The sequence below is a fragment of the Dermacentor andersoni genome, chromosome 3, assembly GCF_023375885.2.
Source record: "Dermacentor andersoni chromosome 3, qqDerAnde1_hic_scaffold, whole genome shotgun sequence".
Classification (NCBI taxonomy): Eukaryota; Metazoa; Arthropoda; class Arachnida; order Ixodida; family Ixodidae; genus Dermacentor; species Dermacentor andersoni.
Window position 1 is genome coordinate 163614130 of NC_092816.1, and position 16005 is coordinate 163630134.

Genomic DNA, 16005 nt, shown 5'->3' on the forward strand with positions numbered 1-16005 from the left:
AGTTAAGGACATGAGGAGCGAATAGAGGGTGGATATTGAATGTGACTCCGAGGAAGCAACCCCGGGAAACTGCATGAGTGAATTAAGGTTTAATGGTGACTACCGCAATGTATCCAGGACTATTAAAGTAAAATGACAAATTTCAAGGGAGGGAAAGGGGGTTCCCCGAAGGACCCGATTTTTATTTGTACTATCACAAGAAGCCAACAAACGGTGACACTAAGGATAACATAGGGGAAATCACTTGTGCTTAATAAATGAAATAATGAGATGATAAATTAATGGAAATGAAAGTGGATGAAAAAACAACTTGCCTCAGGTGGGGAACGATAGAACCCTGGGAGTGGCCAACACTCCCAGGCATCTACTAGGAAACGTGAATACCCAAGAAAGTGGACGGGGAAACGGCGCCGCGGTAGCTCAATTGGTAGAGCATCGCACGCGAAATGCGAAGGTTGTGGGACCGTTCCCCACCTGCGGCAAGTTGTTTCTTCATCCACTTTCATTTCCATTAATTTATCATTTCTTTATTTCATTCATTAAGCACAAGTCATTTCCCCTATGTTGCCCTTGGTGGCAGTGTTTGTTGGCTTCTAGTGGCAAATTCACTTTCGTTTTCCCTTCCTTCATTAAGTTCTACATTGCACTTTCAATCAAAGCTAATCACCTCTATGAGTTCCGTGGCTTCACTGACTCTTGGCTTTATATGGTCATGATTAACCAATATCAAACCCCTTTGGCTTTATTCTCTTCCTGATAAAATGTAGTGTAAGTCGATAGTTCGAACCACACATTCCGTCCCTCTTCTTAAGTTATTTAGGATTACCTTTGCCTTTTGTAGCTGTTGTGGGAATGTTCCTGTCAAATATGAATTATTGATGTGCTAAATATAAACAAATATAAGGGGCCCTATACCCTCAAGTTATTATGATCACCTGACGTCAAATTTACCTAACCGCCGACGCAAGTATCGCGCGGTGACCCGCAACGTTGTCTGGAAAATCTGATCAAACGCTCTCCTCATTTATAGGAGGTCCTTTTTGTTCGCTTTAAAAGAAAATAGCTTTGCCTTCCTTGACTGGTTTTAAGCATGAAATGCTTCACGTTCCCGCTGTCGGCGACATTCAAGTGACCTTGAGATAAAAGGCAGAACCGTTACTCGGGCACTCAAATGAGAACATCAGGGCAAGTTGCGAGAACTAAACCAGATCATCGGGGCAACCAGTCAAGACCGCATTACGTACGCTAGTTACTTTCCAAACAAGGTACAACAATATGACTTCCGAGTTTTCAAAATGTCTGTTCACAATATCACTCAAGCTGTAACTTCTAGTAGAATGAAGTCTTATTTTTCATTTCCAATAACGACGTTCAAAAGGCAAATACATGGCACTATATACTTGATTGTCATCTTCTGGTGCTGAGACAGAGTTGTCTGTGCTCTTTTCAACGCCAGCTGCTCGTGAGGTCCGTGGCGCTCACCGGCAGCGTCTTAGTCGGTAGCGTCCGGCGTGCCACGAATGGCCGTTTCGCCGAGACGATACTTGCAATGAGGTTCTGTCTGGGACAGGGAACTATTTCGTGCATATGGACCAGTGCAGAGTACGCGTGGTAGGTTGTGATGTGGTGACTAGTACGGAGATTGTGGCTCGTATCATCTCCAACCAATCTGCTTTGCTGGTAGCCATTTCATGCTTACATGTACTCTTAATTACGATAGAGCGATCAATTCTTTTCATACGTAACTGGTGGACAAAATGCGAGAAGGGCGCAGAAGTTGAGAGGGCTTTGATGGGGCCGAGCTAACGCAGTGAAAGCAGATAACGGTATGAGGAGCTTGGTGTCAGCGTCTTCGATTGGTCTCCTTTCCCTCGCTTTGTTTGCGGTGGCTGGTCAAAAATCATGGAGGCGTGCAACTCAAATTTAATATGCTGCAAAAACGAATACTCAGCAAAGATGACGGCAGGGCGATATGGTTCACGTGGCCGAAACAGCTCGACAACCTTGTACTGGCCCGCAAATATTTATATTATACATAAATAAATCTGTTCTCCCCGGCAGCTTCGAGTATACCCACTGCCAGATCAGTCGGCGCAAAGCAATCTTATATTACTTTCGAAACAGGGTAGTTACTCTCCGGCTATTCTGAAAAAAAGTCAGTTTCGTTCCGTATATTAAAGTGCACGCCACTTTGACTTTGTGAGTTCCCGCTCTTGTGACGCCATGTAACAGGCAGGTGACATGGGTGCAGCCTGAAAAAAGGTTAAGGAATAGCGGTGGGCTACCGGCGAAGAAACTGTAGCATTGGAAATAATGATTTTTTTTTCTTTCTTTTGTTCCGTCTTATCATACATAATCCGTTTGTACACATAATATGAGAAGGGGGTTTTTCGCCGTTTACATGCTGTCGCGCGACAGACAGGCGAAGTGGGAAAGGCCCGAAAAACGTTTTGCCAGTCGTGGTCGGCTGATTGCAGAAATAGAATAGAAAAGCTTGGATTAGCTTTACATTACAGCAGCCCCGTTTATATGAATGCCACAGTGGCGCATCTTTATTTTTAGCGCATTGCATTTATGTAAACAGCGGTAACGCGCTTGGAAAGCGCATCGCATTAACGCGCCATGCAAGTGTAGATTTACGGACGCGAGTCGACTCACGCAAGTGGCACCACATTCTCGCGAGAGTTAATGCGCTACATGTAAATGGCTCCGCGTCGCTTTTCCCAAATGCACTTGGAAACGAAATGCGCTACTGTCTCATTCATCTAAACACGACTCTCGGAGTGTTATTAGTTTGGTGCTAGTGAGATCAATTTCATCAGCACTTACACTGGCTAACTCAAGAGATACATAATATAAGAAACTTTCTTCAGCCCTGTAGGAAAAACACGAAACCGCTGTGAGCAACGCTGCAAAGTTCTTTCAAGTGTGGCTTAATGACAACGGTATTACTACAGAATAACTTATTGAATTCATTTGCGATATCTCATGCTTGAGTGAGTAGAGCGCCGCAATAGCCTAGTCCACTAATCTACGTCTTATTAGTGATTCTGTTTAGAAGTGAAATGAATATTTTCCATTGCTGTTTAAATGTGATACCTGTATAACGTATTTCGAACTCGTAATACTTAATTTCACCTTGTTTTGCCAATTTGTTAAGTGTGTTATAGCCTATGTTCTGAAGTGTCAAATGCGCCGTTACCATCTGTTTTATTTGTTATGGAGGAGCATTCCAAGTAAGCGAGTCAGCGAACTCCTCTTTATTAAGTGCCGTTTTTTTAAAACAGTGAACCTCATTTGCCACACCATATTAGAAACAGCAGATAATTGGATACTGTTCTGTAATCTTCATTTAAAGAAGACCGCTGTCGTCACGTGATACGAAATGGGAGAAAAGTTCGCCAGAATGTTACCCTCCTGTAACACGCGAAGGCGAAAGCCGTCTGCACACTTGGTAATGCATGAAGTTATACGAGCGGAGGGGGTCAGACTTCTTGCTATACATAACGAGCCACCGGGTGAAGTACATGTGTGGCAAGCCGTTGTTCTGCGAGTTTCTGCCTCCTCTCTATGCTGCCGTCTCGCATTGTCGCGTTGCTGCTTTGGTAGTTCGGCTTCTTCTGCTCGTTTTCGACGCTTAGCTGAGTCTTCGCGCGCTTGTATAAAAGTGTAAGATTCGCACCAACGACGCTTCTCTTTGTCTTCATGCTGCATACTCTCAACAGGGGAAAGCAGCACTCGTGGTCGAACGCCTTGCTCCCGCCGCTTACCATGTAGCACACCGCTTCTCGCTTGGCGAGCATCCTCGGCCGGTTGTGTACTTCCCAGGTGGGTATGCAATATTGATGGTTCGGATGATTATTCTGAGCCTGTTCATTATCGAAACGTATGCTGTTAGATATGTTGTACTGGTGATTTATACTGGTGATTTTTATCACTGGAAGGCACGTTGTGCTATGTTAAGTTATCCAAGCTAGGATAACCACGCTCTCAACGCGCAGCATTGTTACAAACTTCGCATTGTGCGCGCGGGATAGCCCTTAGTTCAACATTGCTCATACGCGTGTACTGCCATCCGTCCTCTACGTGCTCTGTTAGAACATCATTTGGCTTTGTGAGCACCTTCTTCGCATTGATCAGTGTGACTTTTTACCCCTGACCTCTTCTACAAAAGTGTTAAGCCCGTTCAGGCCTGAAGCGAAGCTATCGACCTCAGTGTTCATTTAGCTCCGTTCAGTACCTTTCGAAAAGCTGGTTTGCGATTTCGGCAATCGTGTTCTCCGACCAGGCTTCGAGCTCCGCAAGTTGTTTAGAAAGCTCTGCCACCGTAGACATCCTTAAGGAAAGACACAAACAATGAACAGTGCGTCATTAAAGGGCCCCTGAAACGGTTCGGACAAATTTTGTACACGCGTAGGGTACAGCTTAAGTAGAACATTCGCACCACAATTTAAGTGAAGCGTTACGCATTAATGGAGCTACAAGCGATTAGAAGTTACCCTCCTCCCCAGCCACGCTTTTCCTCCTCAACTCGTTCGCCGAGCGAGCGGGGCTAAGCTCCGCCTTCACTGGTTCTGCGTCACCATGCGACGTCACATCGTCCACTTCCGGTTGTTTCGGAGCCCGCCCCCGCCCGCGCGAGACCTCTCCGCTAGCCGCTTGGCTGTCGACCCCAAGCGAGACCTATCGAAGTAGCGTGCGTTGCGAGCATTCTGTCGTAGCGCCGAACGTGTCTGGTATTCCGTTAACCACAGGCAAGCTGGTCATTTCGGCAAATGACTGGATGCATAAACTCAAGCTGATGAAGGAACTTTGGCGTAGACGTACGTGAGCGGCCTGATCAGTCTGCACGGTCCAGACACTTGTTGGCGCAGCGCTTAACCAGCCAAACAAAGCGCTAATATTGCTCTAACCAAGTGTAAAACATTTTAAACATTTATAAAAACAACGTGTTGATGATTACACTCGCGCGAAAAATACGCACCAGCAGCGAAGAAGAATACGCTTCGTTGCTGCTACTGTGTATGGTTGAGCCCTATGCCACCAGGTGGCTGCACCGTGCAGACCATTCACATTTGCCCTTCTGCTCGTCTCGGCTCATCCCGTTACGGCACAGTCAAGCGGCCAGACCCTGTCCCCTTGCGCTTATGTTTGCCCTAGTACGGGACTCGCGAAACGCTATTGCGTTAGTAATCTTCCGGTGTAAAGTGACGGCCACAAACGCGCAAATCCTGGCGCCGATCGTATAGCGGCAGTCCGATGCGCAGCAGCCAGTTCGCTCGTACGCTGCCTTGCAGAGGGACACGATGTCGCAGCTTGACATATTGCCAGTCGCTACGTTTGCAGTCCACAAGGCAACAAAGTCGAATCATAGTGCTCGCGAAAAGACTGAGACCGACTGTGACCGCGGAGCTCTCGTCAAAACGTAGTACGTCGTAACACTAGCAGACGACACTTGCTGTGTGCCGGAAGTGATTAAGTGTACTGAAAAATTGTTCTTGTGCATTCTCTTTATGCTACTTTTTTTTATAAAAACAAATTACCTAACATTCCAACTATTACAAAGATCATTTGTTTACCATAAAGTTGGAAAAATTATCGATCACGCGCCCTGGTCAGCCAATCGGATAGCTCGCCCGACTGACGTCATATGGGTGATTTTGGTCATATGGGTAGGGGCGGCTTAAAATTCCGCCGAGCAGTGCGCTGCGATCGGCAGCGATGTGCATTTTTAAAACCTTATAATAAATTACACGCTTTAGGCAGAGCACTTATATGTGTCAATTAATGATCAGAAGCACCTACTCTAACGACTCAGTACGTTTGTAGAAAATCGTCAAAAGCGTTTCAGGGTCCCTTTAACAACAGATGTAAGGACAAATCCAACTACAGCGAAAGTAATGAGTCACGGACCTGGGCAGGTATTCTATGAGTCCACCTAGTAGAGATGTTAATTCCGTCTGCTGCTGAAGTGCTGATTGGCTGTCGCTGGGCGTACGCTCAGTTCAGCATAGCCAATCAGAACTTCAACAGCAGAGGAAATGGGCATGTCCACTAGGTGGACTCTTACAGAATACATCCCCTGTAAAGCCAAGGGCGATGATTAAGCTCCCGCCCATAATGGTGTAATCACTGCTGCTAAGTGAAGGTGAACCGCAGCCACTGTCGCCAAACTGGTCTGAGAACCACGCAGGTGATCGGTGCAGGTAACCAGGTGATTGTGTAAGCACGTGACGTTGGGTGTGGTGGTGGTGAGATGATCCGAACTGAATATCATGCAGCCAGCAGATGAGGTGAAGCATTTCCTGAATTGATTAGCCCATCACTCCGATTTGTAAAGCCATGGACGAAGCTTTGGAACCTGCACTTATTGTCATACGCGCTAGCGTTAAGTCCAACCACTGATGTGTTCACTGTGTTGTTCATATTTTATAAGCTGGGAAAATATTGATTACTTAACAATCAGCATGCGAACTTTTTGCATTTCAGGAATCCCTGACGGGCTGCTGATAGGGAGCGCTTCAAGTCTTCCATTGAAATCCTTCGCATAACTTTCTTTTTATTTTAATGTTACTTATTCTAAGTTACCTATTTACTTTTACGCCGAGTATCTTCAAATATATGACTATGCGGTAACCCAATCAAGATCAAATCAATTCATTATCTAGCGTTCCATATTTCAATGAAATTTTGTACGCATTTGGTTAAAACCTGGCAGGTCCTGCTTCCCTTCTGGTTGTCTGTTCGTTCCTATCACAATAACTTCCGAGTATAAGTATCGTGTGCATGATCTTGTTAGACAATCGAAGGACCTGACATCCTGGACTTGGCACTGCGCTCTGAGAGCGAGGATATCGCTTTCTGGTTCTTTGAATTCGGTCGCACTCGTATATTAGTAGCATTTTTTTTTTGCAGACACTTGTCCTAACATTGAAACCCATAAGAAAGAAGCTCTTGAGCAAAAAGGAAAGTTTGCTTGCAATTAACGCCCGCCCGTACCATGCCACAGCATATGTAAAGGTTTAACATGTGAAATGATACGAAAAGGACGCACCCACATACGTATAAGATACACAAATCACATCACAACACACAACATACATAACTAAACTACTACCTAGCTGAGCATCAGTCCCTCGTAGAAAGGTTAAGGGCACGTGCGTATCCCGAGTCGCATAGACGGCACAAGTCAATGGTCCACGTACATTGCATGCCCAGCCGTATACGTAAGCGCAACGTTGCGGGTTACCTATGTTATGTCCTTTGAGGCTGACGTCTCCGCTCCTCTCATTATATGTTCTTGAAATCTAGGTTAGACGTTCGACTTGACCTTCGTATCAAGAAATGAGGTCCTTAGCCAGTGCCGAAATTCCGTTCATGTGCTGGGTGAAGCTTAAGCAGGTTATTCGTTTCCGATGAAATTGGTTCGTAGTCATCCGTTGCAATATATGCACGAGAGTGTATTTTCTAAGTTTGGCTGCACGCGTGTGCTCTTTTTCTGTCGGTAGATTCATGTTTGTACCCACATTTTTCCCCAACTTGTACGAGAGGTCTTATGGTGCTGAGGCGGTTACCGCTGTGTCGCACCTGCAAAGGAACATGTATTTATTTGCGCATAATAAACTTTTTGTGAGGCAGTCTAACGTTACCGAGCCCTTCCGTCACGTATACGATATTGCTCTGCCAACTGTTCTTTGCTGAGGATCCGTTTTAGCGCATTCTTAACGTCCCGTTCCATGCCGGCGCAATTTCCTACCATTCACGGCAAGCTAAGTAAGCGGTAGCGGGACAATCGGAAGCGCCGGCACCACCCTCCTCATCATTCTGTTGAGTTTTCAATCAGCTGGCTCGGCCCTATCGAACCCCTCTCCACTTGAGCGTGCTGTTCGCCTGTTCACTGCCAAAGAGATAAGAAACACTGCCCAAGGTAGTCAATTTAATTCGTTTATAAACGAGGAGAGCGTTTGATTGGGCTGTTCAGACAGTGTTCAGACAGGCCCCCGATTTTATTCAAGTAATTTTTTTTCAAAACATCTTGACTGCGTTATATACGTTTTGCGATAATGTGTTGATACGGCCGTGAGAAGATAACGGAAAGTACCTGAACGAAGAGTGGTCCGTGCTCTTCAGAGAACAATGCTGGCTCGGCCAGACAATGGTGAAATGCAGATAACAGCTCATTCTGTCAAGCTGTCGCCATGCGCCCTTTGCCGGATATCTCAATGTATAATTATTGATGACACGTTGGAGAGGACGCAGTAATACGCCCGCAGCAGAACGGAAATTGACCGTGCTCTTTGGAAGGCACATAATTCTGATTGACTGGAGGACGCAGCCAAGTTAGCTGGCCACTTCGTGGAAGCGCCGAGACAACAGCGTTTCCTGCCGACATGAGAGGCCAACTGGTGCTCCTTTTCACTTTGTGCTGCGTGGCTTTCGCGCAAAAAAATGGTGAGCTTTTAGCTTTGGACAGTTTTCGATTCTTCTCCTGTGATCGAAACCACGCGCGACTCTGACAAGTTCTGGTTATTATAGAGGCAAGTGTGCACTTATGTGAAGCTCTCTGGCTGTTATAGTCACTGCACTACGTTCGTCATTCCTTGAATAGGCACAAACATTTATCCCACAGAAAAGCACACATTTCTGTGAAAGAACTCCCTAGTCAAGAACTCAGTCTTATCTCGCCAAGGTTGCAAAACGAATGAGACGTCGCAGCAATGAATGCGAGAACATTGCAGCAGCGCGAATCTTGAAAACCTTCCTGGCATGAACCGCTAAGCAATGCGGCGCTTGGTGCAACTGCACATATGTGATAAATATGCCGGGTTGAAAAAGAAGTACAGAGCACGATCTTGTTAAACTGAATTGGGAGGCTAATGTGTGACGTCTTACGATGGATGGATGAAGCATATTGTCTATGAAAATAAGCCTTCAGTGACCAGTTAGTAGTTTCACTAAATAAAGCAATTGGTTTGCATGTAGGGCGCTGAAGAGGTGAACGCGACTCCATTTATTCATGATCATCAATGTGATGATCAGTGAGAGAGATTATTACAACGGCAAGGTAAAGTCCACTGATTTACCAGTTCACAGTGGATAGCTACACAGATCAGTGAGTGAATCAGTGAACCAAGTCAATTTAAAACGTTTGCCGGCCACTCTATCTTTGGATGGCGCCTAAGCTCATATCGCTGAAAGAGCGACAATGGCAAGAAAGTTGGTGCAGTGGATCTATAGGGAGAGTGTGATATGACTCAGCGGGCGTTCAGGTGAACGCCATTATGAAAATTCGACTGGGGAAAGCATATGTCCAATGGCGCGGTTCACAAACAGTAGCTCGGTTGTCTTATGAAGCGGATATTGTATTTCTGAACCTGTTTACGAATTCTTTCCTAACAGTACTCAGAAAGTTTTTTTTGTTCGTAGTGAGCAGCAAACTGTTCAGTGTGTGCCAAAGTTAGGAGAAGAAATTGCGAGGTCTATCGTAGCCCCCAAAGTCTCAAGAGTGTCTTCAGAAGGTGCAGATACCACAAGGACGTTATAAATAATTTCGTCGCTTTCATTTTACGAGCCCCATCTCCGCAACTTAGTGTGCGTGCGTAGACACGCCAGTCAAAGCTGGAGGGCGTATGAGTGCCCTTTAGTTGAATGTTATTGACATCTTCTGGGGCGTACTTTAAAGATAAAAGGTAGAATTTTCATTTGTTTTAAGTATTCCCGCTTGACTAGTCCCATTTCTTAACCACTCGTAATTTGTAGACGCTTAGCCGCTCGTAATTTTGTAACCTATAACATGAAGTACATGGGTTCATGTGTGGGATACTCGTAAAATCCCTTCCCAGGGCATCGCTGTGTTTTTGATGAAGGCGAATTATGCTATCTGCCACATGTTATATTTAAATATTCGGTAGAATATTACCAAAATACATCTGGTACATCTACGTTTATACAGCTGGTATGAAGGCGATAAAATGGAGTTGGACACGCTATGTACAGTAGATAACCGCAACGACGAATAATAGTGTAACGTGATGGTTGCCGTGGGAATGAAGCGCAGTCAACTGAAGTGGCGTAACAGGCGTACCAGCCGTAACATGAACACATCTCACTCTATGACCGCGGACACTCGCTGACAAAACGCTAGCGTGTGGAAGCGCGGTAACGCAGCAGCAACGAGTGAATTGACCTTCGTGCTAGCTCTCGCTTCAACGCGAAGTAAGCGGCGACAGCACCACGCACACGAAGCTTTCAGCCCTCTGCGCCAATAGATTCTGCGCCCATCGCACATTGCTTTCAAGATAGGGCGCGCGCGGCCGCGCTCAGTTGGACTCCCTCCTCTTCCCTCGCCGTTGCCTTGCGCGCGCTGAAAGACGGCGCACTTCCTCCCCGTTTTCCTCCCATGCTCCTCCCCGTTTACCTCCCTTGCTTCCTCCCCATTTTCCTCCGGAGATCGAGCCACCGTCCTGGGCTAACCATCGCATGCCTGCAATAGCAGGCAGAGCATACAGCGCACAGCCGCGATATTATAGTCCTTGGCTCTTATACGAAACTTATCGGCGACGTCGATATCGGAAATGCGTCTGGAGTCCCCGTAGAGTTGCTATCACAATAAACAAAATAGCCCGGACCATTTCCTCTAAGCAGAAAGAACAACTAATAGTGGCACCTATTAGCGGTCTCCGGGTGCGCTTCTTGCGATTAACCTGCAGGAAGTAGTACTTGCACAAAAGTACGTGGGGAGTAATTGAGAGAGCGTATAGAAGAGGGGCTGGAAAGACGCAAGTAAATCTTTCTCTTATCTTATTTATTGATTAGTTTTCGAATAGCACAAGGCGGCATTATGAGGCTTCTAGATATTTGATTGTATATTTTAGTGTTTTTCGGCGTATCCCTAAATGACCAATGCTAGTCTTACCCCGGGCGGCCTAGTACGTCATGTGCCGTTTTAACACTACGCTATTGGGGGTCACAGAAAATTAGGTGCCGGCGTTTGGCGTCCCTGTGAGTGGGAATTCCTATATATATATATATATATATATATATATATATATATATATATATATATATATATATATATATATATATACAAATTGGAGGTCGTACAGGACCCCTACCTCCAGTCATGATGACCAGAAAGTCGAAGGCTTCTATGACGACGTGGAATCGGCGATAGGTAAAGTCAAAACAACACACACTATACTGATGGGCGACTTCAATGCCAGAGTAGGCAAGAAGCAGGCTGGATACAAGTCAGTGGGGGAATATGGCATAGGATCTAGGAATAGGAGGGAATAGTTATTAGTAGAGTTTGCAGAACGGAATAATTTGCGGATAATGAATACCTTCTTCCGCAAAAGGGATAACCGAAAGTGGACGTGGAGGAGCCCGAATGGCGAGACTAGAAAGGAAATAGACTTCAGACTCAGCACTAACTCTGGCATCACACAAAATGTGGACGTGCTCGGCAAGGTGCGCTGCAGTATCCATAGGAAGGCAGGATCTCGAATTAGTCTAGACTTGACGAGGGAACGAAAGAAACTGGTGCATAAGAAGCCGATCAATTTGTTAGCGGTACGAGGGAAAATAGAGGAATTCCGGATCAAGCTACGTAACAGGTATTCGGCGTAATGTATGAAGCGATGAAGGACAATCTTATGGACATCATTAAGGAGTGTACAATAGAAGTCGGAGGTAACTTCCTTAGACAAGATACCGGTAAGCTATCGCAGGCAAACAAAAGATCTGATTAAGAAACGCCAATGTATGAAAGCCTCTAACCCTAGAGCTAGAACAGAACTGGCAGAACTTTCGAAGTTAATCAACAAGCGTAAAACAGCTGACATAAGGAAGTATAACATGGCTAGATTTGAACATGCTCTCACGAACAGAGGAAGCCTAAACCAGTGAAGAAGAAACTAGGAATGGGCAAGAATCAGAGATATGCGTTAAGAGACAAAGCCGCCAATATCATTACTAATATGGATGAGATAGTTCAAGTGGCTGAAGAGTTCTATAGAGATTTATACAGTACCAGTGACACCCACGACGATAATGGAAGAGGGTATAGTCTAGAGGACTTTGACATCCCGCAAGTGACGCCGGAAGAATTAAAGAAAGACTTGGGAGCTATGTAAAGGGGGAAGGCAGCTGGGGAGGATCAGGTAACAGCAGATTTGTTGAAGGATGATGGGCAGATTGTTCTAGAAAAACTGGCCACCCTGCATACGCAATGCCTCATGACGTCAAGCGTACCGGAATCTTGGAAGAACGCAAACTTAATCTTAATGCATAAGAAAGGAGACTCCAAGGACTTGAAAAATTATAGACCGATCAGCTTACCGTCCGTTTCCTACAAAGTATTTACTAAGGTAATCGCGAATAGAATCAGGAACACCTTAGACTTCTGTCAACCAAAGGACCAGGCAGGATTTCATAAAGGCTACCCAACAATAGGCCATATTCACACTATCAATCAGGTGATAGACAAATGTGCATAATATAACAAACCCTTATATATAGCTTTCATTGATTACGAGACAGCGTTTGATTTAGTCGAAACCTGAGCAGTCGTGCAGGCATTGCGGAATCAGGGTGTAGACGACCCGTATGTAAAAATACTGAAAGATATCTATAGCGGCTCTACAGCCACCATAGTCCTCCATAAAGAAAGCGAAAAATCCCAATAAAGAAAGGCGTCAGGCAGGAAGATACGATCTCTCCAATGCTATTCACAGCATGTTTATAGGAGGTATTCAGAGACCTGGATTGGGAAGAACTGGATATAAGAGTTAATGGAGAATACCTTAGTAACTTGCGATTCGCTGATGATATTGCCTTGCTTAGTAACTCAGAGGAACAATTACAATGCAAGCTCGCGAACCTGGACAGTCAAAGCAGAAGGGTGGGTCTAAAAATTAATCTGCAGAAATCTAAAGTAATGTTTAACAGTCTCGGGAGAGAACAACAGTTTACGATAGGTAACGAGGCACTGGAAGTGGTAAGGGAATACATCTTCTTAGGACAGGTGGTGACAGCAGATCCCGATCATAAGACTCAAATAATCAAAAGAATAAGAATGGGCTGGCGTGCGTTTGGCAGGCATTCTGAGATCATGAACAGCAGGTTGGCATTATCGCTCAAGAGAAAAGTGTATAACAGCTGTGTCTTACCAGTACTCACTTAAGATACCTGGAGGCTTACGAAAAGGGTTCTACTTAAATTGAGGACGACACAATGAGCTATGGAAAGAAGAATGATGGGTGTAACGTTAACGGGGGATAAGAAGAGAGCAGATTGGGTGAGGAAACAAACGCGAGTTAATGACACCTTAGTTGAGCTCAAGAAAAAAACATGGGCACGGGCAGGTCATGTAATGAGGAGGGAAGGTAAGTGATGGTCGTTAAGGGTAAGCGACTGGATTCCAAGAGAAGGGATGCGTAGCAGGGGTGGGCAGGAAGTGAGGTGGGCGGATGAGATTAAGAAGTTTGCAGGGACAATATGGCCACAATTAGAACATGACCGGGGTAGTTTTAGAAGTATAGGAGAGGCTTCTGCCCTGCAGTGGGCGCATCTCGGCTGATGATATATATATATATATATATATATATATATATATATATATATATATATATATATATATATATATATATATATGCTACGCCTTGCTATATTACATATGGTGTACTAGGGTTATATTGCCACAACATTTTTTCCGTAAAGTTGTTGATACTGTGCCTTACATTCACGATGTAGGCATTCCTCGGAATTTTGAGAATGACAACCGACAAACAAACTTCATGAATGGACTGAAATATTCAAAGTGTGAAACAATAAGAGAAACCAGCAAATAATCTAATTTTCATGGCGCGGCTGCATACTCCGTCCAGGATCGGCCTACGCAAGACACCGCCTTCCTAACAGAAAGCTCACCTTCGTGCAATAGCGTTCCCAGGCAGCGTTTCCCGGTAAACATTTAATGTTAAATAGGCTGCAGTTTCCGGGAAGTGCGAGAAGCAGTCAAGGATCTTTGAATGCTATCGCGTTCCACTGTTGAAAGGCGAAACTTAATTGTCCTCCCAATTTTTTGTCGCAGTTCTGATGCAGCCTTACAACTCAAGTAACACGATAACATCATCTTTGTTTCTCAGCTCAATGTGGAGTACCTTCGATACCACCGCAGCTTGACCCTGATGATCGCATTTATGGTGGCACCGTAGCAATGCCCGGCAGCTGGCCATGGCAGGCTGGCATTTACACCCACCGATACCAGCACTTCTGCGGTGGCGCCCTTATCAACCACAAATACATCCTCACTGCGGCGCATTGCGTCTGGTAAGTTCGCTGCCCTCTTTGGTGCATATCCTTCGCTTCCTACTTTCGAATAAAAGACAAAGAGTTTGATTTAATATAGATCTATCGTAAAAGCTTATTTATTCATTCATTCCAGGTACCCTCAATCACTGCGGCATTATAGAAGATGATAGGAAAACAGATCAGTGTATGTACGAAAACGAATCACAAGACGCGGCAAACTACAATAGTGGTAAAGCTTAACATGGGATAAACACTCACTTGTTCAAAGAATAAAGTGCAAAATAGAGCGAATTACTCTCTACAGCGTCCGCACGCACGCACCCACGCACCCACGCACCCACGCACCCACGCACGCACGCACCCATGCACGCACCCACGCACGCACCCACGCACGCACGCACCCACGCACCCACGCACGCACGCACGCACGCACGCACGCACGCACGCACGCACGCACGCAGAAGCTCCGCGCACAGAAGTTAGGACGAAGCTTTAGCTCGCGTGCTCCTATCCAAATACATGAAAAAAGAGAATTCGTTTTTCTCGGCACCCACCGCACCAAACTTGACGAGCTTTGCTGCAGATGAAAGAAAAACTTTATATCTAGTGACTGTTAGTTTCGAATTTTTTATTTAGGCCGTCAGTTTTTATGAAAAACTGGCAAAAATGGCAATTTTTCAGAAAACGAAACTATCATGTTTACAACACTGTAACTCAGCAATGAGAACTTATATCATAATTCTGTGAATTGCATCTAATAGTACATCTAAAGCGGGCGAAATTGATATGTTACGTGTGAATCCCCAAAAAGTTAATAATATGACCATACAGCTTTTCGAGTATCCTTGTACACACCGTAACAAATTCACGTAACATGTAGATTCACACATTGTATTTGTCCGCGATGAATCATCTAATGGAGACCGCTTACAAAACTAGATATCTGTGCTTGATTCAGAGCACATAATTTTTTAACTTCGGGCTTCAACTTCTTCACACATTCAAGTTTTTGAAAATTAGTTTAAAGGGATACTAAAGCGAAACAATGAATCAGTTTAGACTAATGAAGCATTGTTTGAGAACCCTGCAGGCAGTCATTTCAAAAAAATAGTTTGACTATTAGATGAGAAAATGAACGTCCAAGTATCACTATTTGAATTTCGCGCCGAAACCCCAGCGCCAGTACGTCAGCATGACGTCAGGGATTCCAAAGTATGTTTTCGCATTTGGGCCGCGTTGGCTGAATAAAGGTTCTCGAAACTTGCCATGCTTAATATTTGGTTCCTTTGGAACACAATGTAGTCCATCTGTACCACTATATATAATTAGTAGGCCCTAGAAGATGCCATCAAAATCCAAGACGTCACAGCCCCCAGGTGCGGGACCTTAAGTAGGCGTCGCCACCCGTATTTCGTTCTTGCGGTTTTCCTGGCTTACCAAACGTCTTATCGTTGTAAGAGTGGTGATTTTGGTGTTGTAGAACGATAATTTACCGATGCAGAAGAAACCATTTTTCACTTTAGTGTCCCTTTAACAAAATTAAAGCCTTAAATCGAAATTCCGCTTCCAACAGTCACTAGAACTTGATTTTCTCTCTTAAACGTAACAAATTTAATTGAAATTTGTCCAAGGGTTATCTCAGAAAAGCGCTTCTGCGTTTTGCATGTATTTCAATAGACAGAGTCGGAGTTG

The 16005-nt window shown here is 44.9% G+C and overlaps 1 protein-coding gene across 1 annotated transcript in view; it reads left to right on the top strand.

Annotated features, from left to right (window-relative positions):
- The first annotated feature begins 8233 nt into the window (after nucleotides 1–8233).
- Nucleotides 8234–16005, top strand: part of LOC140216797 (chymotrypsinogen A-like) — a 45873-nt gene continuing 38101 nt past the window's right edge. The window contains exons 1-2 of the mRNA XM_072287352.1: nucleotides 8234–8451; nucleotides 14148–14331. Coding sequence (XP_072143453.1) covers nucleotides 8391–8451; nucleotides 14148–14331 — 245 coding nt within the window. The 5' untranslated portion in view covers nucleotides 8234–8390. The remainder of the gene's footprint in view (nucleotides 8452–14147; nucleotides 14332–16005) is intronic.